This window comes from Drosophila busckii, chromosome X, assembly GCF_011750605.1.
Source record: "Drosophila busckii strain San Diego stock center, stock number 13000-0081.31 chromosome X, ASM1175060v1, whole genome shotgun sequence".
NCBI classification, from domain to species: Eukaryota; Metazoa; Arthropoda; class Insecta; order Diptera; family Drosophilidae; genus Drosophila; species Drosophila busckii.
Window position 1 is genome coordinate 16,329,155 of NC_046608.1, and position 17,184 is coordinate 16,346,338.

General features: G+C 38.5%; 3 protein-coding genes across 6 annotated transcripts; 1 reads left to right on the forward strand and 2 right to left on the reverse strand.

Annotated features, from left to right (window-relative positions):
• Positions 1-1,040: 1,040 nt before the first annotated feature.
• Positions 1,041-7,415, reverse strand: LOC108606992 (zinc finger CCCH domain-containing protein 18). 2 transcript variants are annotated; one of them, XM_017997566.1, is made up of 7 exons: positions 7,327-7,415; positions 7,060-7,268; positions 5,064-5,904; positions 3,386-4,901; positions 1,918-2,073; positions 1,720-1,857; positions 1,041-1,660 (listed from the first exon to the last, which is right to left on the reverse strand). In XM_017997566.1, the coding sequence occupies exons 3-7, from the start codon at positions 5,868-5,870 to the stop codon at positions 1,386-1,388; spliced, it is 2,892 nt and encodes a 963-aa protein (XP_017853055.1). In that variant the 5' UTR covers positions 5,871-5,904; positions 7,060-7,268; positions 7,327-7,415; the 3' UTR covers positions 1,041-1,385. The 2 variants fall into 2 exon arrangements, with proteins under 2 accessions (XP_017853055.1, XP_017853056.1); XM_017997567.1 differs by lacking the exons at positions 7,060-7,268; positions 7,327-7,415 and having other exon boundaries at positions 5,064-5,973.
• Positions 7,416-7,652: 237 nt separating this feature from the next.
• On the forward strand, positions 7,653-9,270 carry LOC108605850 (protein ABHD11). Its single transcript, XM_017995660.1, has 5 exons — positions 7,653-8,105; positions 8,193-8,366; positions 8,422-8,651; positions 8,710-8,847; positions 8,907-9,270. The coding sequence occupies exons 1-5, from the start codon at positions 7,821-7,823 to the stop codon at positions 9,037-9,039; spliced, it is 960 nt and encodes a 319-aa protein (XP_017851149.1). The 5' UTR covers positions 7,653-7,820; the 3' UTR covers positions 9,040-9,270.
• Positions 9,271-9,586: 316 nt separating this feature from the next.
• LOC108605918 (protein unc-119 homolog) lies at positions 9,587-11,702 on the reverse strand. Of its 3 annotated transcripts, none has more exons than XM_017995735.1 (5): positions 11,510-11,702; positions 11,253-11,409; positions 10,594-11,137; positions 10,364-10,536; positions 9,587-9,854 (listed from the first exon to the last, which is right to left on the reverse strand). In XM_017995735.1, exons 3-5 carry the CDS (start codon positions 11,064-11,066, stop codon positions 9,736-9,738), a joined length of 765 nt encoding a protein of 254 aa, XP_017851224.1. In that variant the 5' UTR covers positions 11,067-11,137; positions 11,253-11,409; positions 11,510-11,702; the 3' UTR covers positions 9,587-9,735. The 3 variants fall into 3 exon arrangements, with proteins under 3 accessions (XP_017851224.1, XP_017851223.1, XP_017851225.1); XM_017995734.1 differs by having other exon boundaries at positions 11,253-11,434; XM_017995736.1 differs by lacking the exon at positions 11,253-11,409.
• Between the last annotated feature and the right edge of the window lie 5,482 nt (positions 11,703-17,184).

Here is a 17,184-nt window from a genome sequence, read left to right on the forward strand (position 1 = left end):
TATCAAAAACTAAATCTATAATAAACTTAAAATAAAACTTGGCGTTTTTAAAGTAACTTTGAATTTAGAAAGTTTAGAGCTAAGTACATTACAAATAAAACAATTAATAAATAAAAAAATTTAATTTAATAAATAATTTTTTTTTGAAAGTTGCTGACCAAAATTTCATATAAAATTTATAGCATGTTGTAAAATTTGCCAATCTTGGCAATTTGTAACCTAAGCTAAATATTTAATAATTATTATATTAAGTTAATTTTTTTGATCAATCAATGCAATTATTTAAAGTTTTTATTATTGCTTAATTTTTGTAATTTTATATCCTTTGCTTAAAATATTTACAAGCGCTTCTATACCAATATACCAAAGTAACTAATTTAAGTTAATTATATATATTTATTTCCAATTTTTAAAAACTATTTTTTTATTAAAATTAATTAATTTGTTTATTTTTCTATTTTCTAGCACTATGAATATTATTTTTTATTAAAACTAAAAAAAACTCACCAGCTCCAATCAGCAAAAGTTGCTACAAATGTTTCGCGCCAATAGAGGGCGCTAATTAAATAAAATCGCGCTAAAGTTTCAATGAGTTTTCTAAATTTTTTTCAAACGCACTAAAATCAATTTAAATTTTTAAGCATTTTGTAAGAATTTGCTTTTGCAACTTTTTGAATTTTGTCCAAACTGTTTTTGAATAAAAACCAATGTATTGTCAAACATTTTCAATTCAATTTAATTTTATTCCATATAGATTTGTAATCAGTTATATTTAATAGAATCTTCCAACAACACTGCAATGGAAACATGGTAGGCAATCCGGGCACGAATTTGCTTATAAACAGTATTAAGTGTTAAACGATCATATTTTATATTATTTTGTGTTCGTGTTTTGTGTGTTTTTTTTATATTTTTTATTTATACAATTAATCAGTTATCAGTGTACATACTTAATTGGCGTTAGAGCCTAAGTAGAAACAAAAAAAATATGTAAGTGTGTATATATTTATGTATATATATAAATATATATATATGTATATGTATTTTTATATAGTTCGTAATAATCGATGGAGACGATAAAAAGTTTAAACCTAAATGCATTCTGATTTGTTTTAAATTGTTTTGTTTTGAACTGACAACCGATACAATATCCGATTGCGATGTGAATGTGTTGCTCTAGAGGATGCGGGGAGGAGTGGAGGAAACCCCCAGCGAGGGCGCGAGGGTGCATCATGATGCATGCCACAGGTTGTCGCCCGCCAAGCGAAACATAGAAATACAATAAAGAACAGAAGCGAGTATGTATGGGCGTACGAGGCGTGGCAAGCGACTCTAGTGGGCATGGGCATGGGCATGGGCGTGGGCGTTGGGAGGGGCGTGGGGTATCAGGTTAACTTGGAACGCTTTTTGGCAATGGCATCCTCAACAGCGCGCAGCTGCTTAAGCAACTCCTCACGCCGCGACTTTTTGCCATCCTTATCCTTGTCCTTATCTTTGTCCTTCTCTTTGTCCGAGTCAGCTGCTGCTGCTGCTGTTGCTGCTGCTGCTGCCGCTGCTGCTGCTTGTGTGGGCGAGGCAAGCGCCGAGACGCCCACCACGTTCGATTGCTTCTTAATCTCAATGGAAATGGGTGAACGCTTCTTTGCCGATTGTTCAGTTGCTGCAAACAAATAGAAAACAGTTAAAACAATAAAACAGCAACAATTTGCTGCAACTTACGTTTCTTGTTTAGTTTGCGCTCATTGAGCGCCTTGTCTGTGGCACGCACACGCTTCTGTGGCGTCTCATGTGAGCCGCTCGAGCTGTCTGAGCTGGAGGAGCCCGACTCCGAGTCTGAGTAGGATGTGTCTGATGAGTCTAAGCAAATCAAAGCAAATCATTATACATTCAATAAGGCAGCTCTTAGAGCAAGCTTACCCGAGTCTGAGGAGCTGGAGCTGCGACGTCGACGCAGCTTGTCGAACTTCTTGGGCGCCGGCGACGACAGCTTCTTGCGCTTGGACGCAGGACTACTCATGCCTGCGCTGCGTTTCTCAGGCGCTGCGCGTTTATATGCAGGCGAGGTGCTGCCCTCTGCAAAGCAAACAAAAACGCACTTAAAAAAACAAACAATATACATGGGGGGCGGAGCGGGGGGATGATATACATGCTAAGCTGCTGCAACTTTAATTCACTCACTTCATGCTCACAGCAGCAGTTGTGCATTATTAAATGAAAAGTTTACAATTTTATATTTATACACACATTTCTCTATTTTGTTTTGCTTGTCTATTCACCTTTGTTGCACATACCAATTTTCAATTTGCTATCACAACTGAGAAAAAAGTCCCTCTAAAAAAGGAACTAATTCCCAACTAGAGCTGGACTGTTCAACTGAACATGTTCATCCCTAATTGTTCATTACTGCTCACTTGCTCTTTATTGCGCACTTACTCTTTACGCTCACGCGCTCTGCTTGTATATAAACAAATTATTTATAATTTAAAGCAGAGCAACGCATGAAGCAAATAATTATAATTTTCGTATGCATTTAAAAAAAAACAGCTAGACCTGTTATGCGTAATAAATTACGGTTAAATTTATACTGCGTAGCAGAGAGAGCAACTGAGTGAGTGAGCAGCTGAGCAAGTGAGTTGAATTAACCTCCAAAAAAAAAGGATAAATGAGCTTTTAGAGCTTTTCAATCTACATGCTATTAATTATCTATATGCTATTCAAAAAGTGCGCCAGTCTTAAATCAAAACTTATATTACTGCAATAATATAAATAATATACTAAATGAATTTCTCTTTTTCTGTATCGCATTATTCAGTAATATTTGTAATTTACTTTTTTACTTTAATTAAACAATTTCTTTAACATTGCCTTGAAATTGGTAAAGTAAAAAGTTTCAAATATTTTGAATTCGCTTAAAGATTTGTCCCTTAAAAAATATAGTACTTGGAATATAAATATTCCATTTGAACTAGGCACACTACTCTTCAACTCTCTCTCTCTCTCTCTCTCTCTCTATAATTTCTATTCCACTATTCTCGATGTCTATTTATTAAGCTTTAAATGTTCTATTCATACTATACTAATAAATAAAATAAAATGTCTATCGAAATATTCAGAAATATTATAGATTATATTAAATATTCCATTTAAACTAGGCACACTACTTTTCAACTCTCTCTCAGCTGCGCATAATTTCTATTCCACTATTCTCAATGTCTATGTTTCACTGGAAAATAATTCATAAATTTCACTGAGAAAGAATTCGTAAGAAAATCTCTATTCTCAGATCAACTGTTCCAATTCATTCCATGGACTTTATCCGAACTCTAACTACTTCGCTTCCACTAATGAACTAATCTCTAAGCTTAGCTTAAAGTGTTTTACTCACTGGGTGAACGTCTGGGTCGTCTGGGTATTTGGCTGGGCGAGCGTGCGGGACGTGCCGCATGGCGACGCGAGGCGGATAACATTTTGTTTGTATTGTAGCGACGCTTGTGGTCGGAGCCGCTGCTGGAGCGCGACGAGTCCGAGCTGGTGTCGCTCTGTGAGCTATTGGAGCTGGAATAGGACGAGTTGCTGCTGTAGCTGCGACGATCGCGACGACGGCGATCGTCGCGGTCATAGGAGCCGCCACGGCCCATCGACTTGGAGCGCATCCAAGGATCACTCCACTCATCGCCACGACCGACAGCCTCGACACGTTGCACGATGACCTCGCGCGTTGGCCGCAAGCGACGATCGTCCTCATACTGGGGCATGCGATGTGGCGGCAGCTCCCGATAGCGAGCCATGCGTCCATAGACATCGACATCCTCGTAGGGCATGGGCATGTAGCGATAGCGATCTGGCGGCGCATACATGGAGTAAACCGCGGGCAGCAGTGCACGTGGATTGACATGAGGATTGGCAGCGGCGCCAGGTGGCAGATCGGGCACACCAGCTGGACCAGGTCCGCCGCGCACGACCACGCCGGGCGAACTGGCGCGATCTTTCATATAATACGGATCCTTTTCCAGCTCATCGGGCGACAGTGTTAGATTCATTTTCTTATCCTCAAAGTCCATGTCCTGCTCCTTGCGCTTGCTCGCCTTGCGCATCATTTCCTTGGCGGTGCGCAGGCCACGCTCCCAGGCATTCTCCACCACAACGGGCACATCGTTGATGAGCAGCCCAGCGCGTGCATCATGATGAGCTGCCGCACTGCCAGCCGCGGCATAGGCATGATGCAAGCCGGCGGCGCCTCGATGATGCAACATGGCCGGACGCTCGTTGCGATAATCGTGATAATCCGCAGCAGCAGCGGCGGCGCTGCCAGCATGTGCACCATAGGCGCTGCTGCCACCAGCACGCGTTGCACTTCCACTGGCGCCCGAAGCGCCGCCGCTGCCAGCTGCAGCACCAGCCTGTCCCATCGGCACCGACCGCACCAGACTCTCGAACATGGTGTAGTTGCCCTTGTCGGTAACGCCCGGATGCAGAAAGCGGCAGCTCATGCCCCAGGTGCACTGGCCACGCGTATAGAAGCGACAGACGGGCTTTGGTTCCGTCTCCTCGGGTCGCTTCTCATCCTCATCCGATACTTCGCCCTCCTCCAGCTCCTCGTCGTCTTTTTTCTTTTTCTTTTGTGCAGCGCCATCCCCTGTGCCGCTGTTCTCCTCATCATCATCCGTTTGATCTGTGCTCGACTTTTGATTGGCTTCGTTGTTGTTGGCATTGCCATTGGCAGTGCCGCCGCCTGCTGCATTTTGCTGCTTCTGCTGCTGCTGCTCATCAGCATCAGCTTCCAGATCGGCGTCAGTTTCCTTGCTGAGCTCTGGGCATTCGCCCTCCTCGGCCTCAAAGTCCAGCGCATCGTCATCGTCGCCCTTGACCAGATCAATTAGACCATTAGCGCATTCCGGTGGCTGCAATTAAAGATAAACATATTATAGTACAAAATATAAATCATAGCAGAGCAAAGTATAAATAAATAGAAAATTTAAGAACTATAATTATAAGAGTAATATAAGATATATAACAGTTTAAATCAATTATGAGAAAAGTCTTTTTTTTATTAGCTAAACCACCTTTGAGTCCTTCACGCTCTGCTCCAGCTCATTGAACAGTATCTGTTGTTGTTCTTTCTCCTCCGCGGCGCGCTCTTTGCCATTGCTTTGCTGCGGCGACATCGACTCGTCATTGGACAGCGCGCCCTCCTCATCATCTTCATCGCCATCAGCGTGCATTGAGTTCTTGGATGGAGCACGCTTCTCGCACGTTTCTATGTCGCTAACATCGCTCAGATCCTCATGGCTGATGTTTAGATCGACTGCTGCCTGATTATATAATTGCTCGGGGCTATTGCTGCGGCTGCGGCTGCGGCTGCGACTGTGGCTGCGACTGCCACTGCGACTGAGACTAGGACTGCGCTGCTGCGGCTGCTGCTGCTGCTGCTGCTGCTTTTCGCTTTGTGATTGCTCCTTGGACTCTGTGATTTCTGGAACTTGTGCAGCCTCTGCGGCCACATTGATGGGCGTAGCTGACTTGCTGGGTCCATCGGTTTCTTCATCGCTGGAGCTGCTGCTGCTGGAGCCGCTGCTGCCGCTGCCGCTGCTGCTGCTCGAGCTTTTCTTTTTGTTCTTAGAGCGAACGCTGGCGCTTGAGCTCGAGCTGGACGTGGATGAGGAACTGCTAGTCGAGAGGCGACGTCCAAGTGGATTCGCTTGAACGTTGCCAACGTTTTCAATGTGGCCGCCGCCGCCGCCATCGGCGCTGCCACCGCCGTCGCCTAACTCTTTGATAGGCGTGGCAGGTCTTGAATTTGTTGGTGATGAGCTTGACGAATTGGAACCCGAACTGGAAGCCGAATCATCCGATTCCATCCTGACGCCCATGTGCGTTCTTTAGTCTATTGCTGACTTTGCTTTTCTGTGAAGAATTCACAAAGGATTAGCAACAAGGCATCGAATTGTTGTTTAAATTATATAATATGCATGTATAGTATACTTAAGTAAAAGTACCATTAAATTCGATAAACCGAATAATTTACAGTTCAATTAAATAAAAAAAAATTATTAATTATTTATTTTGTTAGACTGCTTTGATAAATTCAAATATTAGGCAACTCTTTATAAATTCAAAAACTCTTAACTGCTTTAAAAATGAATTAAAATATAACTGCGTTCGGACGAAAATATTGCAAACAGACCACAATGACTATTCAAATCAAATTAAAACAAAATTTATAAATTATTCCTTATATTAAAAGGTTTTCCTCAGTTTGAACTAGTTTTCAAGGCTTACTTCTAAATATTTAGGTGTGTGCATTAAATGTATATTTTTTTATAGATTTTTTTTTATATTTTGGGGACAGTAATAAATGTTCTTTTAAACGTTAAGTTTGCTGTTCCATTGATTGAATTCTTACCTTCATTGTTTTATTTTTTTTTAATTTGTATTAATTTTTATACTTTTTTTTGCGACAGTCTTTTTACTGTTGGTATGTGTGTGTTAACTGTTTACGGTATTTTTTTTTTTAATTTTTTATTTAACGACTTTACGCGTACGCATGTGAGAGCGAGAGCAAAGATTTAATTAATAAACAATTACAATGCAAAAACATAATAAACGACTCGTGCTCTCCCCCTCTCGCTCTCTTTCTCTCTCTCACATAGAGACTAGAGTACAGAGTGAAAACAATAAGAGTGAGAGACACAACACAACACACACACACACACACACATATATATACACAAGGACACACACACACACATCTGCAGTGCATATGGAGCTCCTTTTTTATTACTTTTTTTCTCGCACTTTTCGCGACCGAACTGAACTCAAGGTAGAGGTTATACTTATGCAGACTTTTGCAAGCACAACTTTTTGTTTAACTTTTCACAGTCTACAGAATACTTTGTCTTTACATTCGTTTTCTCGTTTACTTTTCTTTTAAGCACTTTTATTTTGCACTTACGTAGTGTTGGAGGGGAAAAATAGAATACTTGAAAATATATATATATTTGTATATATCAATTGTTTGGTAGCATTTGTAATTTAAACAATTTCGTTGTTGCTGCTTACCCAAATAGAAAAGTTGCTGCAGGCCGCTGGGCTCTCTCTCTCTCTCTCTCTCTCTCACTCGGCAATGCTTAATCAGCAGGCTTCTGTGTTTGTATTTGTGTTGTGTGCTGCGAATGCGTGTGTGTATGTGTGTGTTAATGTATGTGAAATTGTGCGTATGTGAATGCGTGTGCCTTCGTCAATTTCTCCTTGGTTAACGCTGTGCGTACCTAAAATATCACAACTCACTATTAGTACCATAACACGCTTTTAAATATGCACAATTACCTAATGTTTATATAAATTTAGTTAGTTTTACGGCGAGCAATTTATTTGGAAAGATTATATTTGTCAGAAACGAAGCCGCCGCAACTGCAGAAAATATTAGAGATGTGAAATATCAGCTAAACCGCTAAAACTATCGTACGACTATCGATATTAGCGTTGCTTGAAAGATTTTCCATGCACACAAATATCGATATGCAAATGAGCTGCCAACTCGACAAAAGAAAAACATTGACTAAGGCGAGAGGCAAATGGCGCTACTCATGCTTTTACTGTCAAAATGCATTAGAATATTAATCTAAATAAATATAAACTTTTTTTATTTTACATTTTACTCAAAACATTAATTTTTTTTGTAACATTTCGGACAACACAGTTTGGGCTACGCTTACGATGGTATCGATGCTTAGCTGTCAGTCGATATTTTAACAGCTGATTTTTAAAAACTTTGTTTGCAACAAGTTTTTTCTTATCTATTATTTGCAAGCTCTGACAACATGCAGCAGTTTTATGGAAAATTACCGAACAGACAACTGTATAATGCAGTGCAGAAAAGCATGCAGCTGTGCCTGCCACACAACCTGCGGCATGGGACAGTTATACAACAGCAACAACAACGTCAATTTGCCCAGAGCGGTGCCATTCAGATGGCCTTTGATAAGTTCGAGGGCTCCAATGTGGATACTGGCCTAACGCCAGTTATTACCATGCATGGCATGTTTGGTTCCAAGCAGAACTGGCGTGGACTAAGTCGCGCGCTAACCCAGAAGACAAAAAGAAGCGTAGGCACATGCTCTGATTTTATTTTTATGCCCCTCTTCTGCCTCAGTCAAAAGTCAAGCGTCTAATTAATATTATGTTTTTAACAGATCTATGCTGTGGATGCACGCAATCACGGCGCTAGTCCACACACCACTGTACATGATACGAAGCACATGTCGGCGGATATATTGCACTTAATGAAAGAAAATTCTATAAGCAAAACGTGCATCATGGGCCACAGCATGGGCGGACGCACAGCTATGCATTTTGCACTATCCTATGTAAATTATAAATTGTTATTAACTTTAATAATATGCTCACCAAAGTATATTACAGCCGGAGCTAACGGAGCGTCTAATAGTGTTGGATATTTCGCCAGTGTCCATACCCAAAGATTTTAGCGAAATGACGGATATATTTGATGCCATGCTGAACATTGATGTGTCGCCCGATCTGCCGCTATCTGAAGGACGCAAACAGGTCAAAGAGCAGCTGTCGAAGCGCATACACAAGGAGACAGTAGACTTTATAATGCTAAATCTACGCAAGCATCCAGAGACGGGAGCGTGAGTTGATTTCTATGCGCCAGTTGCCCTTACGCTTGCTTTTGGTTTCGACTTACAGCTTCAGCTGGGCCTGCAATGTGGAGCTGCTACGCAATAGTCTCACCGGATTTGGACACTATGAGTCTGTAATTAAGAATCTAAAGCCTTACAAGGGACCCACAACATTTATTTGCGGCATACGCTCCAAGTATATGACGTAAGTCCACCGAGTTCTCAAAGCTGCCTTCATTTAAATCTTGTTTTATGCTGCTCCAGACCCGATGAGTGGCCACAGGTGAAACAATTCTTTCCAAATGCAACGCTGCATTGGCTCTACACTGGACACTTGGTGCATGTGGAGGCGCCAGAAGAGTTTTTAGGACTTGTTACCAATTTCCTAAACGAATAGAAACTGACAAATTTTATTGTTAAACACAAATTAGAATGAGATAGCAATATACATATAAAGTTAAAGTTTCAGTTTTTTTATTCGGTCTTCATCAAATGGAAAATCAAAATCAGTAAAAAATGAATCGAAGCGTTTTCGTTTGTTTCAAATAAATTGCTAATGCGGCATTTGTTTCAAAAGTACGCTGCATGTTTCTGTGTATATATGTATATGTATGTGTGTGTATGTGTATATGTCAAATATATATATAGTATATCTATATATATATTCGTAATATGTATAAGTTACTTAAGTATACAATAAATAAATAAATACAAATCAAGGGAAGAAATCACATTGCACTTAAACATAAATTTTTTTTTTGTTTTTTGATCCTCTTACAAAAATTCTTTCATTATTGAACACAATTTGCGTGCGTTTTATGTGTGTGTGTGTGTAAATGTTAATGTGTGTGTTTATGAATAATAAATACATTAAACAGGAATGGTGGGTAAAACATTTTTTGTGCTAAGGCTAAAATGGATTTTTTTTTTTTGAATTGATCTGATATTTTTTTGTAATGCTTTGGTATGATGTGTATGTGTATGTTGTGTGTGTGTGTTTTAGTAGCTAATGTTTAGTTTTACTAGATCTTGTTCTTGTTGCTTGTTGTTTTTTAGGTATTATAGTTGTTGTTTCAATTCTTTAGCTCTCCGTTTAGAGTATAATACCGCCATCATAGGCGTAGTCGGCTTTGTTGTGCATTACGAGTCGATTTTCCACAAAGTAAAAGCTGTCCGAGCGCGTCTCAAAGGGGCTCGATATCATTTCAGCAACTAGAAAAGAAACAAAAACAAACAAATTAGTCTTGAGTTCCAAATTTTAAGTGTCAAGCTGTGACTGTAAAAAATTATATAAAGTATAAAATTCCTTTGCTCAATACATTATTGAAAGCTTTACAAAACTATTATCAGTACTATGATCCATGTTAATATTGTATAATTCCACAATATTTTGTATTTCCTACATTTTTTATAAAAGACTGTATACGATTTTTGGCTAAAGAAACTTTTTAAAAAAATATAGTCCTGGTGCAATCTTCATTTAAAGATTTTCCTATTCTTTAATCTTCAATATTTTTTTCTGAGTTATAAATTCAAACATAGAAAATTGTTTATAAAACTAAAAATCTCTAATAAAAATCGAACCACTTGTTAACGGTTACATGAACTTTAATTAGAGCAGCTGGGGAGAGAGGAGCATGCAGTTCATAGTTCATTTATAGCCTTGACACAGTATCCGCAGCAGCTCAGATTCAGGTCAGTGGAATAGGCTGTATACTCACCCAGGTCTGGTGGAAGATTAGGAAACTCGTAAATGTGCTCGCATGTATTCTTGGAATATGGAATGCAATAGCCAAACTCAAAGTCAAAAGTCTTAAGCAAGCGATCGCGAAAAAAGTGACGCTCAATCATGCGAAAATTATTCACGGGTTGACTGCCCACCGTAAATTCCACGCTGCAATACAAAACCATTAAATACAATATTTAAAATCAATGATTATTTGTAACTAACGTGGCGCCAACAGTTTTGAGATTGAGAAATGCGGGCGTGAACTGATAGCGTACGTAACGCCCGGCATTGGGATCGGCAGTGTCATCTAGTGTAAGCTCCTCGGCCGCAGCCAGCATCGTATCCTCAACGGATAAGCCATCCGGGAATTGCTCACTGGGCGGCTTGGCAATCTCAAAGAGGACGGCGCCGCTCTCCAGGTCGCGTATCTTGAAACGCGTAAAGTCAATTTCGAACACATTGGCATTGGCCGAGCATAAGTAGTCATCTGTTATCTTGGTCAGATGGAGTACATGTTCGGGCGTCACAGACAAGTCCTTGCTGGCGTTAGTCAAGGCGCTGGCGCCTGCTGTGGCGCTAACTGCTGCATTGGTCTCATTGCTGCCGCTGACGCTGCTATTGCTGCTGTTGGTAGCAGCGGAAGAGGAGGAGGAAGTGGCAGCCACCGGATTGAGTTGCTTGCCAACAACGCTCATGGCCAAAGGCTGCTGGCTTAGTATTCGTTAAGGAGCAAGGGTTCAACTATTGCCAAAGTCTGCACCTTACACTGAAAAGAAAATACAAGTAATTGAATATCTGAGGAAGCTCATACAATTATTATATAAATCATACATACATTTATTGAACATAATTATAATTCATATTTCTTATTGTTAACTTACCCAAGCATGCGTTTAGTGTTGCCATAACAAATATCAAATTATAATAACAAAAACAGCTCGAAGGAAAATCGCGACCCAATTTCTCTCCTTTGTTTGTATTTATTAATATGTGTGTGCGTGTTGTTGTTGTTGCTGCTTCCCAGCGGCAGTCCTTGTGCTGTTTATTGTTTATGCTTTGTATACTATATTTTGACCAAAACAATTTGTCAATTTACATACATATACACACACACATGCATATATATTTATGTACATACATCTATAGTTTAAGTTCCATTGGAAGTTGTTCACTTTTCGTCTAAGCTTATATTACATCGCAGTATTTTTATTTGTTTGCCATCATGGCTGTTATTTTCTTCGCTGTTATGTTTATTATGCGCACGTTATTGTTTGCACATTGTTTGTTGCAATTTTTGATTAATTTTAACAAAAAAAACGTCGCTGGCTGGCCGCCAGTGTGACCGCTGTTGAAAAGCACAACAAATAACAGCGGCCGCTGCAAAAATACTAAAAATTACCGAAAATTGTGAGCCAATCAGAGTTATCGATTTTTTGCGCTTATCGTTGCTCAAATTTGTATAACGCTTGGCGCGCAGCTTAAGTATTTGAAAGTATGCCAAGAATTGTTTTACTAATACAACAAATTAATGAATTTTAGTAAATGTCACGCAAACAAGTGACGGTAGATGGATACTGTGCGAGGCCGGAATTGAGGGTCTCGCACAAACTACCTAACTACTGCGGCATATTTCAGGCGGAGATATTCGCTATAAGAAAAGCTGAAGAAGCGATCCAACAGCAGCTACGGTATAAGCTTCTTTGTAGACAGTCAAGCTGCTATCAAATCTATCCAAGCAGCACACATCGCATCCCGAAATGTCATGGCTTGCAAGGATGCGATGGACAAACTAAATACATTAAAGAAAGTGTGTATCTACTGGATACCAAGCCACCAAGGTATAGAAGGCAACGAGACGGTAGATGCGGTAGACGAAACATTGAGGAGTAAATCAGAATTCCGTTAAGATCTCTATATAGCGATATGTATAGCGATATGGAGAGTAAAGCAACAACCGAGCCAGAACAAAGTTGGAATAGCACAACCAACTGCGAAACGGCAAGAATAATGTGCTACTCAGGAAATGATAAACTCACCAGATTCCTTTAAAGAAAAGAGTGTAGGCTTCTGCTAGGAATACGAACGGGACACTGTCTATCAGCGTCTCACGCAAAGAAGCTGGGCCTGATAGAAGAGGACGGCTGCAAGAAATGTAAAGAACCAGGGATCAGGGAAACCCTAGAACACCTGCTATGCAAGTGTCCGGCACTTGCGAGAACACGTATAAAATACTTAAACGAGTACGAGATACCCACACTAAAAGCAGCAGCAAGCCTAAGTCCTGGCTCGCTGCTGAAGTTTGCTAAAAGCATCAACATTTAGTATGAACTAAACAACACTAAGGACCAAAGATGGTTTATGTGAGGCCACTGTAAGGTGGCCTACCGGATTAACCTAACCTAAATGTCACGCATGTTAATAATAACAGCAATGTTAACACACTGTTGCAGCCATGTAGTTAACTCAAGTATCTATACTTGAGAGTCTCAAGAGTCCCGATGTGGGCGCCAATGTCTCTGTGTTGATCGTTTTCGATGGGCTTAGGAGTCGTACCGTCTGTCTGTCTGGTTTTTTAAGGGTACTACTTAGCATTGGTTGTTGTTGTTACTGCCGGTCTTAAGTGGGTATTTTAATATTCGCAGCAAGGCAAGCAGAGTGTTAGGTTTCAGAGCACATATTATGCCTTTGCCTGCGCCCTGCACTTATACCCATGCCCATGTCCGCCCGCCCGTTTGTACGTTCCTTCATTTTGCTTTGCCCCCACGTTCACGTTTCCTGTATGCTACTACGCCTGCTGCGTCTTTGTGTGTGTGTGTGAGTGTGTATCTGTGTGTAAGAACGTGTTCATGTTTGCATCTATCTTTAGTACAGTTGACTGTGGCAGCAGCCCGAAAGGCAACGACAACCCGATTTCCGAGCACAATCGAGACAGCTCCCTGACCAATCGACTCAAGTGGATATTTCATATAGAAAAAAACGTTATGGATTCAAGATCTTTGGCTCTTATATTTAACTATAATTTTTGTTTTATCAGTAGTAACTTCTAGGCAAGTCTGAACAAATAATATTTATTATTTGCAGTTAAAAAATAAAACATTAAATTGAAGTACAGAAGAATTAACTCCACCAGAGTGTAATTTTCTTAAACTTATCTGCAAATAGTTTCATATTTTGGAATAGCTATATGCATGAGTTATATATTTACAGCTTGAGCTGATCTCAGGCAATGATATCAGCCCCCAGATTTCACTATTTTGGGGAATCACTTTTCACATTAATTTCTACATATTTGTAGCTTAAATTATAATTTGTAAGTAGGCAAAGGTCATATTTATTAAGTATTAGACGTCAAGTATATAAAATGTGTAAATTTATAGTATTTTCCAGGGGTATTTTTTAATGACCCTCGTCAACCTGAACTTGAATATTATAATCTAAGTGGGGGAAATTTTTAAACTGCAGCTTGCATTATAAAAGAAAATTTTCTTATTTTGACAAAGTATATATTTTGACAGAGTATATAGCAAAGTATATAACATATTAATAAAATAGTAATAAAAAGATAATAAAAATCATTGAAAATGAATGCTATATTTAAGTTTTATGTATTTGCAGAAAGTTCGAAAAGAATCTTTACTTAAAATAAAATACTTATAACTTTAATTTGAAGTTCACTATGTTGAAGCTAATAACATTTTTTACTTGGCTGTTTTATATAAAATTTGAATTTGTATATACCTATATGCATATGTCTGTATATAACTGTATAAATGCATAAGTATGTACATATGCTGAAGTTTATGAATTTATGTATATTTAATTTTGTCGTTGGTTTCTCTAGGGATTAGGCCTGGCATAGAGATTGAGACTTGGGGCTGTTGTGTATGTGTGAGATACACTATTTGTGTGTATGTGTGTGTGTGTGAGGGGGCTTATAAGCAAACAAACGCATCTGGAACATTAGTTAGTTTAGTTATTTGTTAAAAGCTAACCATGGCGACAACTGCAATCAGCCCCTGTGGGCTCAAGTAGCCCCTGTTTGTACGCTTGTGTGCGTGCGTGTGTGTGTCTGTGTGTTTGCTGGTATTAGTGTCTAGGATAGGGTATCAAAAACAAACAAATAACAAAAGCAACAGCCCAACATCACAAATCGTGGGCGATAAAATTCGTACTCGAGTCGCAAAGCGTCGTTAGGCCAAAACAAAAAATAAAACAAGCAGCAGCAGAGTTGTCGGCCGCCTCTGTATGTTGAGCAAGCAGTGGCGTTGTCAATTTAAAAAGGGGGCTAAACTTAAGCCCAGTGCGCAGCTGTAAGCTTTGCCGCTAAGCGCTTTAAAGAAAAAATAAAAAAGACGCTCAAACTATTCGTAAGCTGCTTGCAAAAATGTTAACTTTAAAGTATTAATATTTATATGATTTTATTTATTCTATTAAAAAAAAAATATTACAAATTATTTCACAAAAATAATACAATAATTAAATTAAAATGCGGCTGACAAATATGTGTTACTTTTAATATACAAATTACATACAAACAATTCATAAAATATACATTGATTGTTTTTTTTCAAAGCAATTTTTTTTATATTAAATCAACACAAATGTAGATTTATAATAATAGATAAATGTAATAATTACTATAAAATTTAATTTGTAAGGAAGTTTGTATAATTTTGTAACTGACCCCTTTCGTAGGCGGACGCCCATGTCTACGTTGCCCCCCCAACTGGCGATGACGTTATGTGACGGCTGTTCGCGCCGTACGGTCTGGCCAGGGCAATGCATATGCATGTGCATACATACACACACGTGTGTGCAAGTGTGTGTTCGAGTGTTTGTTTGTCTGTATATATGTGTGTGTGGTGTTCATTATGTATTGTAACACCTACCAAACCGCACAACACGTTGCGTCGCTCATCAAAAGCGCCAACAACAACTCCACTCACAAACACACACACACGCACACAGTGAGAGAGAAGAAAACAAAATAAAATAAAATAAAAGCAAAGCACATAATCTAAATGGAATTCTGCTGTGCTTTGGTTTTTACTTTTGCTTTACTTTAGTTGTTCTTGTTATTGTTCTTAGTCTTGTTGTTGCTGTTGTTGCGACCCAAACGAAGATTTCTCAACCAGATATACACAGAGGCGCGCGCACTGCCAACAGCGACGCCAACGGCGACGCAAACGACTTGAAAAACGTACGCCTACCTCGCTAGCTCGCTCTCTTGCGCTCCCGCTCTCTTTCTAGCTCCCACACGCTGTGTGGCTCTCACTCCCCAACAGCAGCAGCAGCACAAACGCCTTGGCCAGGCAGGCATGCCCTCGTTTTTCGGCTTGCGCGCTCTCCGTTTATGTGTGTGTGTGTGTGTGTGCGCGCTCTTGTTGCTTTTGTTGTTGGTGTGTGTAGATTTTTCTGGCGACAGACTGTCTGGCCCGACTGTGCCTCGGCCTGGCCCTGCCTGGTGCCAGTTGTTGTTGTTGTCGCCGCACGTTTGTTTGCCTTTATATGGCGACTTGTTATGTACATATGTATGTATATACATACATATATATATATATATATATATATATATATATATATATGACTATATATGTATGTATGACTACTTGAAGTTTCATATGTTTGGCACCGCATAATTGTTGTTGTTATTGGCGTTGGCGTTGCTGATATGGATTCTCTTGTCATACATTAATACATACATACATACTTATGTTCATACGAGTGTGAATTTGAAGGTATTGGTTTAACAACAACAGCAACATGCATATGTATGTAAGCATACTTCTAACTGTCTTATGTTTGCTGCATATAAACACATACATATATGTACATACATACATGCACACATACATTCAATAAAATGCCCAAAGCTGCAGCAAAACTATAACCAAAGCCCAAGTATTCACATTTATATTATATACATACATGTGTGTGTGTGTGTGTGTGTGTGACTGACTGCACAAATCTCAGCAACAATGTATATATGTATGTATGTAAATATATGCAATTGATTAGCTGTATACACCAATCGATCGACAGCTTATGCAACGCTCTTTTCAATATAAGTTCATGGTATAAGACAAGTATAAGACTCTGTAATCGTAGCCACTTATATTGAGCTTGAGAAAACTATTTACAAAAATTATTGTAGCATAAAGTCTTTATAAAATAGTTTGTTGAATAAGCAAAAATATATTAAAAAATAAAATAATACATAAAATTTATTAGAAATGCATTATTATACTTTTTAAAGCAGAAATAAATGTAGCATAATAAAAAAGAACAAATAAATATATGTACAAATATAAATATTTTTATAATAAGATTAAGTATGAGAAAATTAAAATATATATGTTGAGTTCACTTTAATTTAATTATAATTTGTTTATATTAATTGATATAAAACAACAAAAATATGATTATATTATTTTTAAATTATATTTGTCCAAATATTTTTTATATATTTATATGTGTGCAAATATAAATATTTGTATTAAAAGACCTAATCTTATAATTTGTTATTTTATTTTTATATATATTATTCTTAATATATATATATATATAATATATATAATATTTTATATGCATGTTGTTTGTTTCTTAATTAATTTATTTTATTTCACTAAGTAAAGTAATATATTATTTATTCTTTGCTATTATTAGCAAAAAACAGCTGATTTCAAATTGATCTTACATAAAGAATTCGTTATAACATTTGCTTGCGTTTGAGATATTTAAATGTATCTTATATATTTATCTAAACTAAAGAGTTTTTCTTTTGGCCGTATTGAATTTTGTTTTTGGCAAAGG

Coding starts and splice junctions, on each gene's coding strand:
- LOC108606992 (XM_017997566.1), bottom strand. CDS start 5,870: ATGGGCGTCAGGATGGAATCGGATGATTCGGCTTCCAGTTCGGGTTCC. Junction 4,902..5,063: donor AGAGCGTGAAGGACTCAAAG/GTGGTTTAGCTA, acceptor CTTTAATTGCAG/CCACCGGAATGCGCTAATGG. Junction 2,074..3,385: donor ACGACCCAGACGTTCACCCA/GTGAGTAAAACA, acceptor TTTGCTTTGCAG/AGGGCAGCACCTCGCCTGCA.
- LOC108605918 (XM_017995736.1), bottom strand. CDS start 11,066: ATGAGCGTTGTTGGCAAGCAACTCAATCCGGTGGCTGCCACTTCCTCC. Junction 10,537..10,593: donor CTCAAAACTGTTGGCGCCAC/GTTAGTTACAAA, acceptor TTTGTATTGCAG/CGTGGAATTTACGGTGGGCA. Junction 9,855..10,363: donor TAATCTTCCACCAGACCTGG/GTGAGTATACAG, acceptor TTTCTTTTCTAG/TTGCTGAAATGATATCGAGC.
- LOC108605850 (XM_017995660.1), top strand. CDS start 7,821: ATGCAGCAGTTTTATGGAAAATTACCGAACAGACAACTGTATAATGCA. Junction 8,367..8,421: donor TGCATTTTGCACTATCCTAT/GTAAATTATAAA, acceptor AGTATATTACAG/CCGGAGCTAACGGAGCGTCT. Junction 8,848..8,906: donor ATACGCTCCAAGTATATGAC/GTAAGTCCACCG, acceptor ATGCTGCTCCAG/ACCCGATGAGTGGCCACAGG.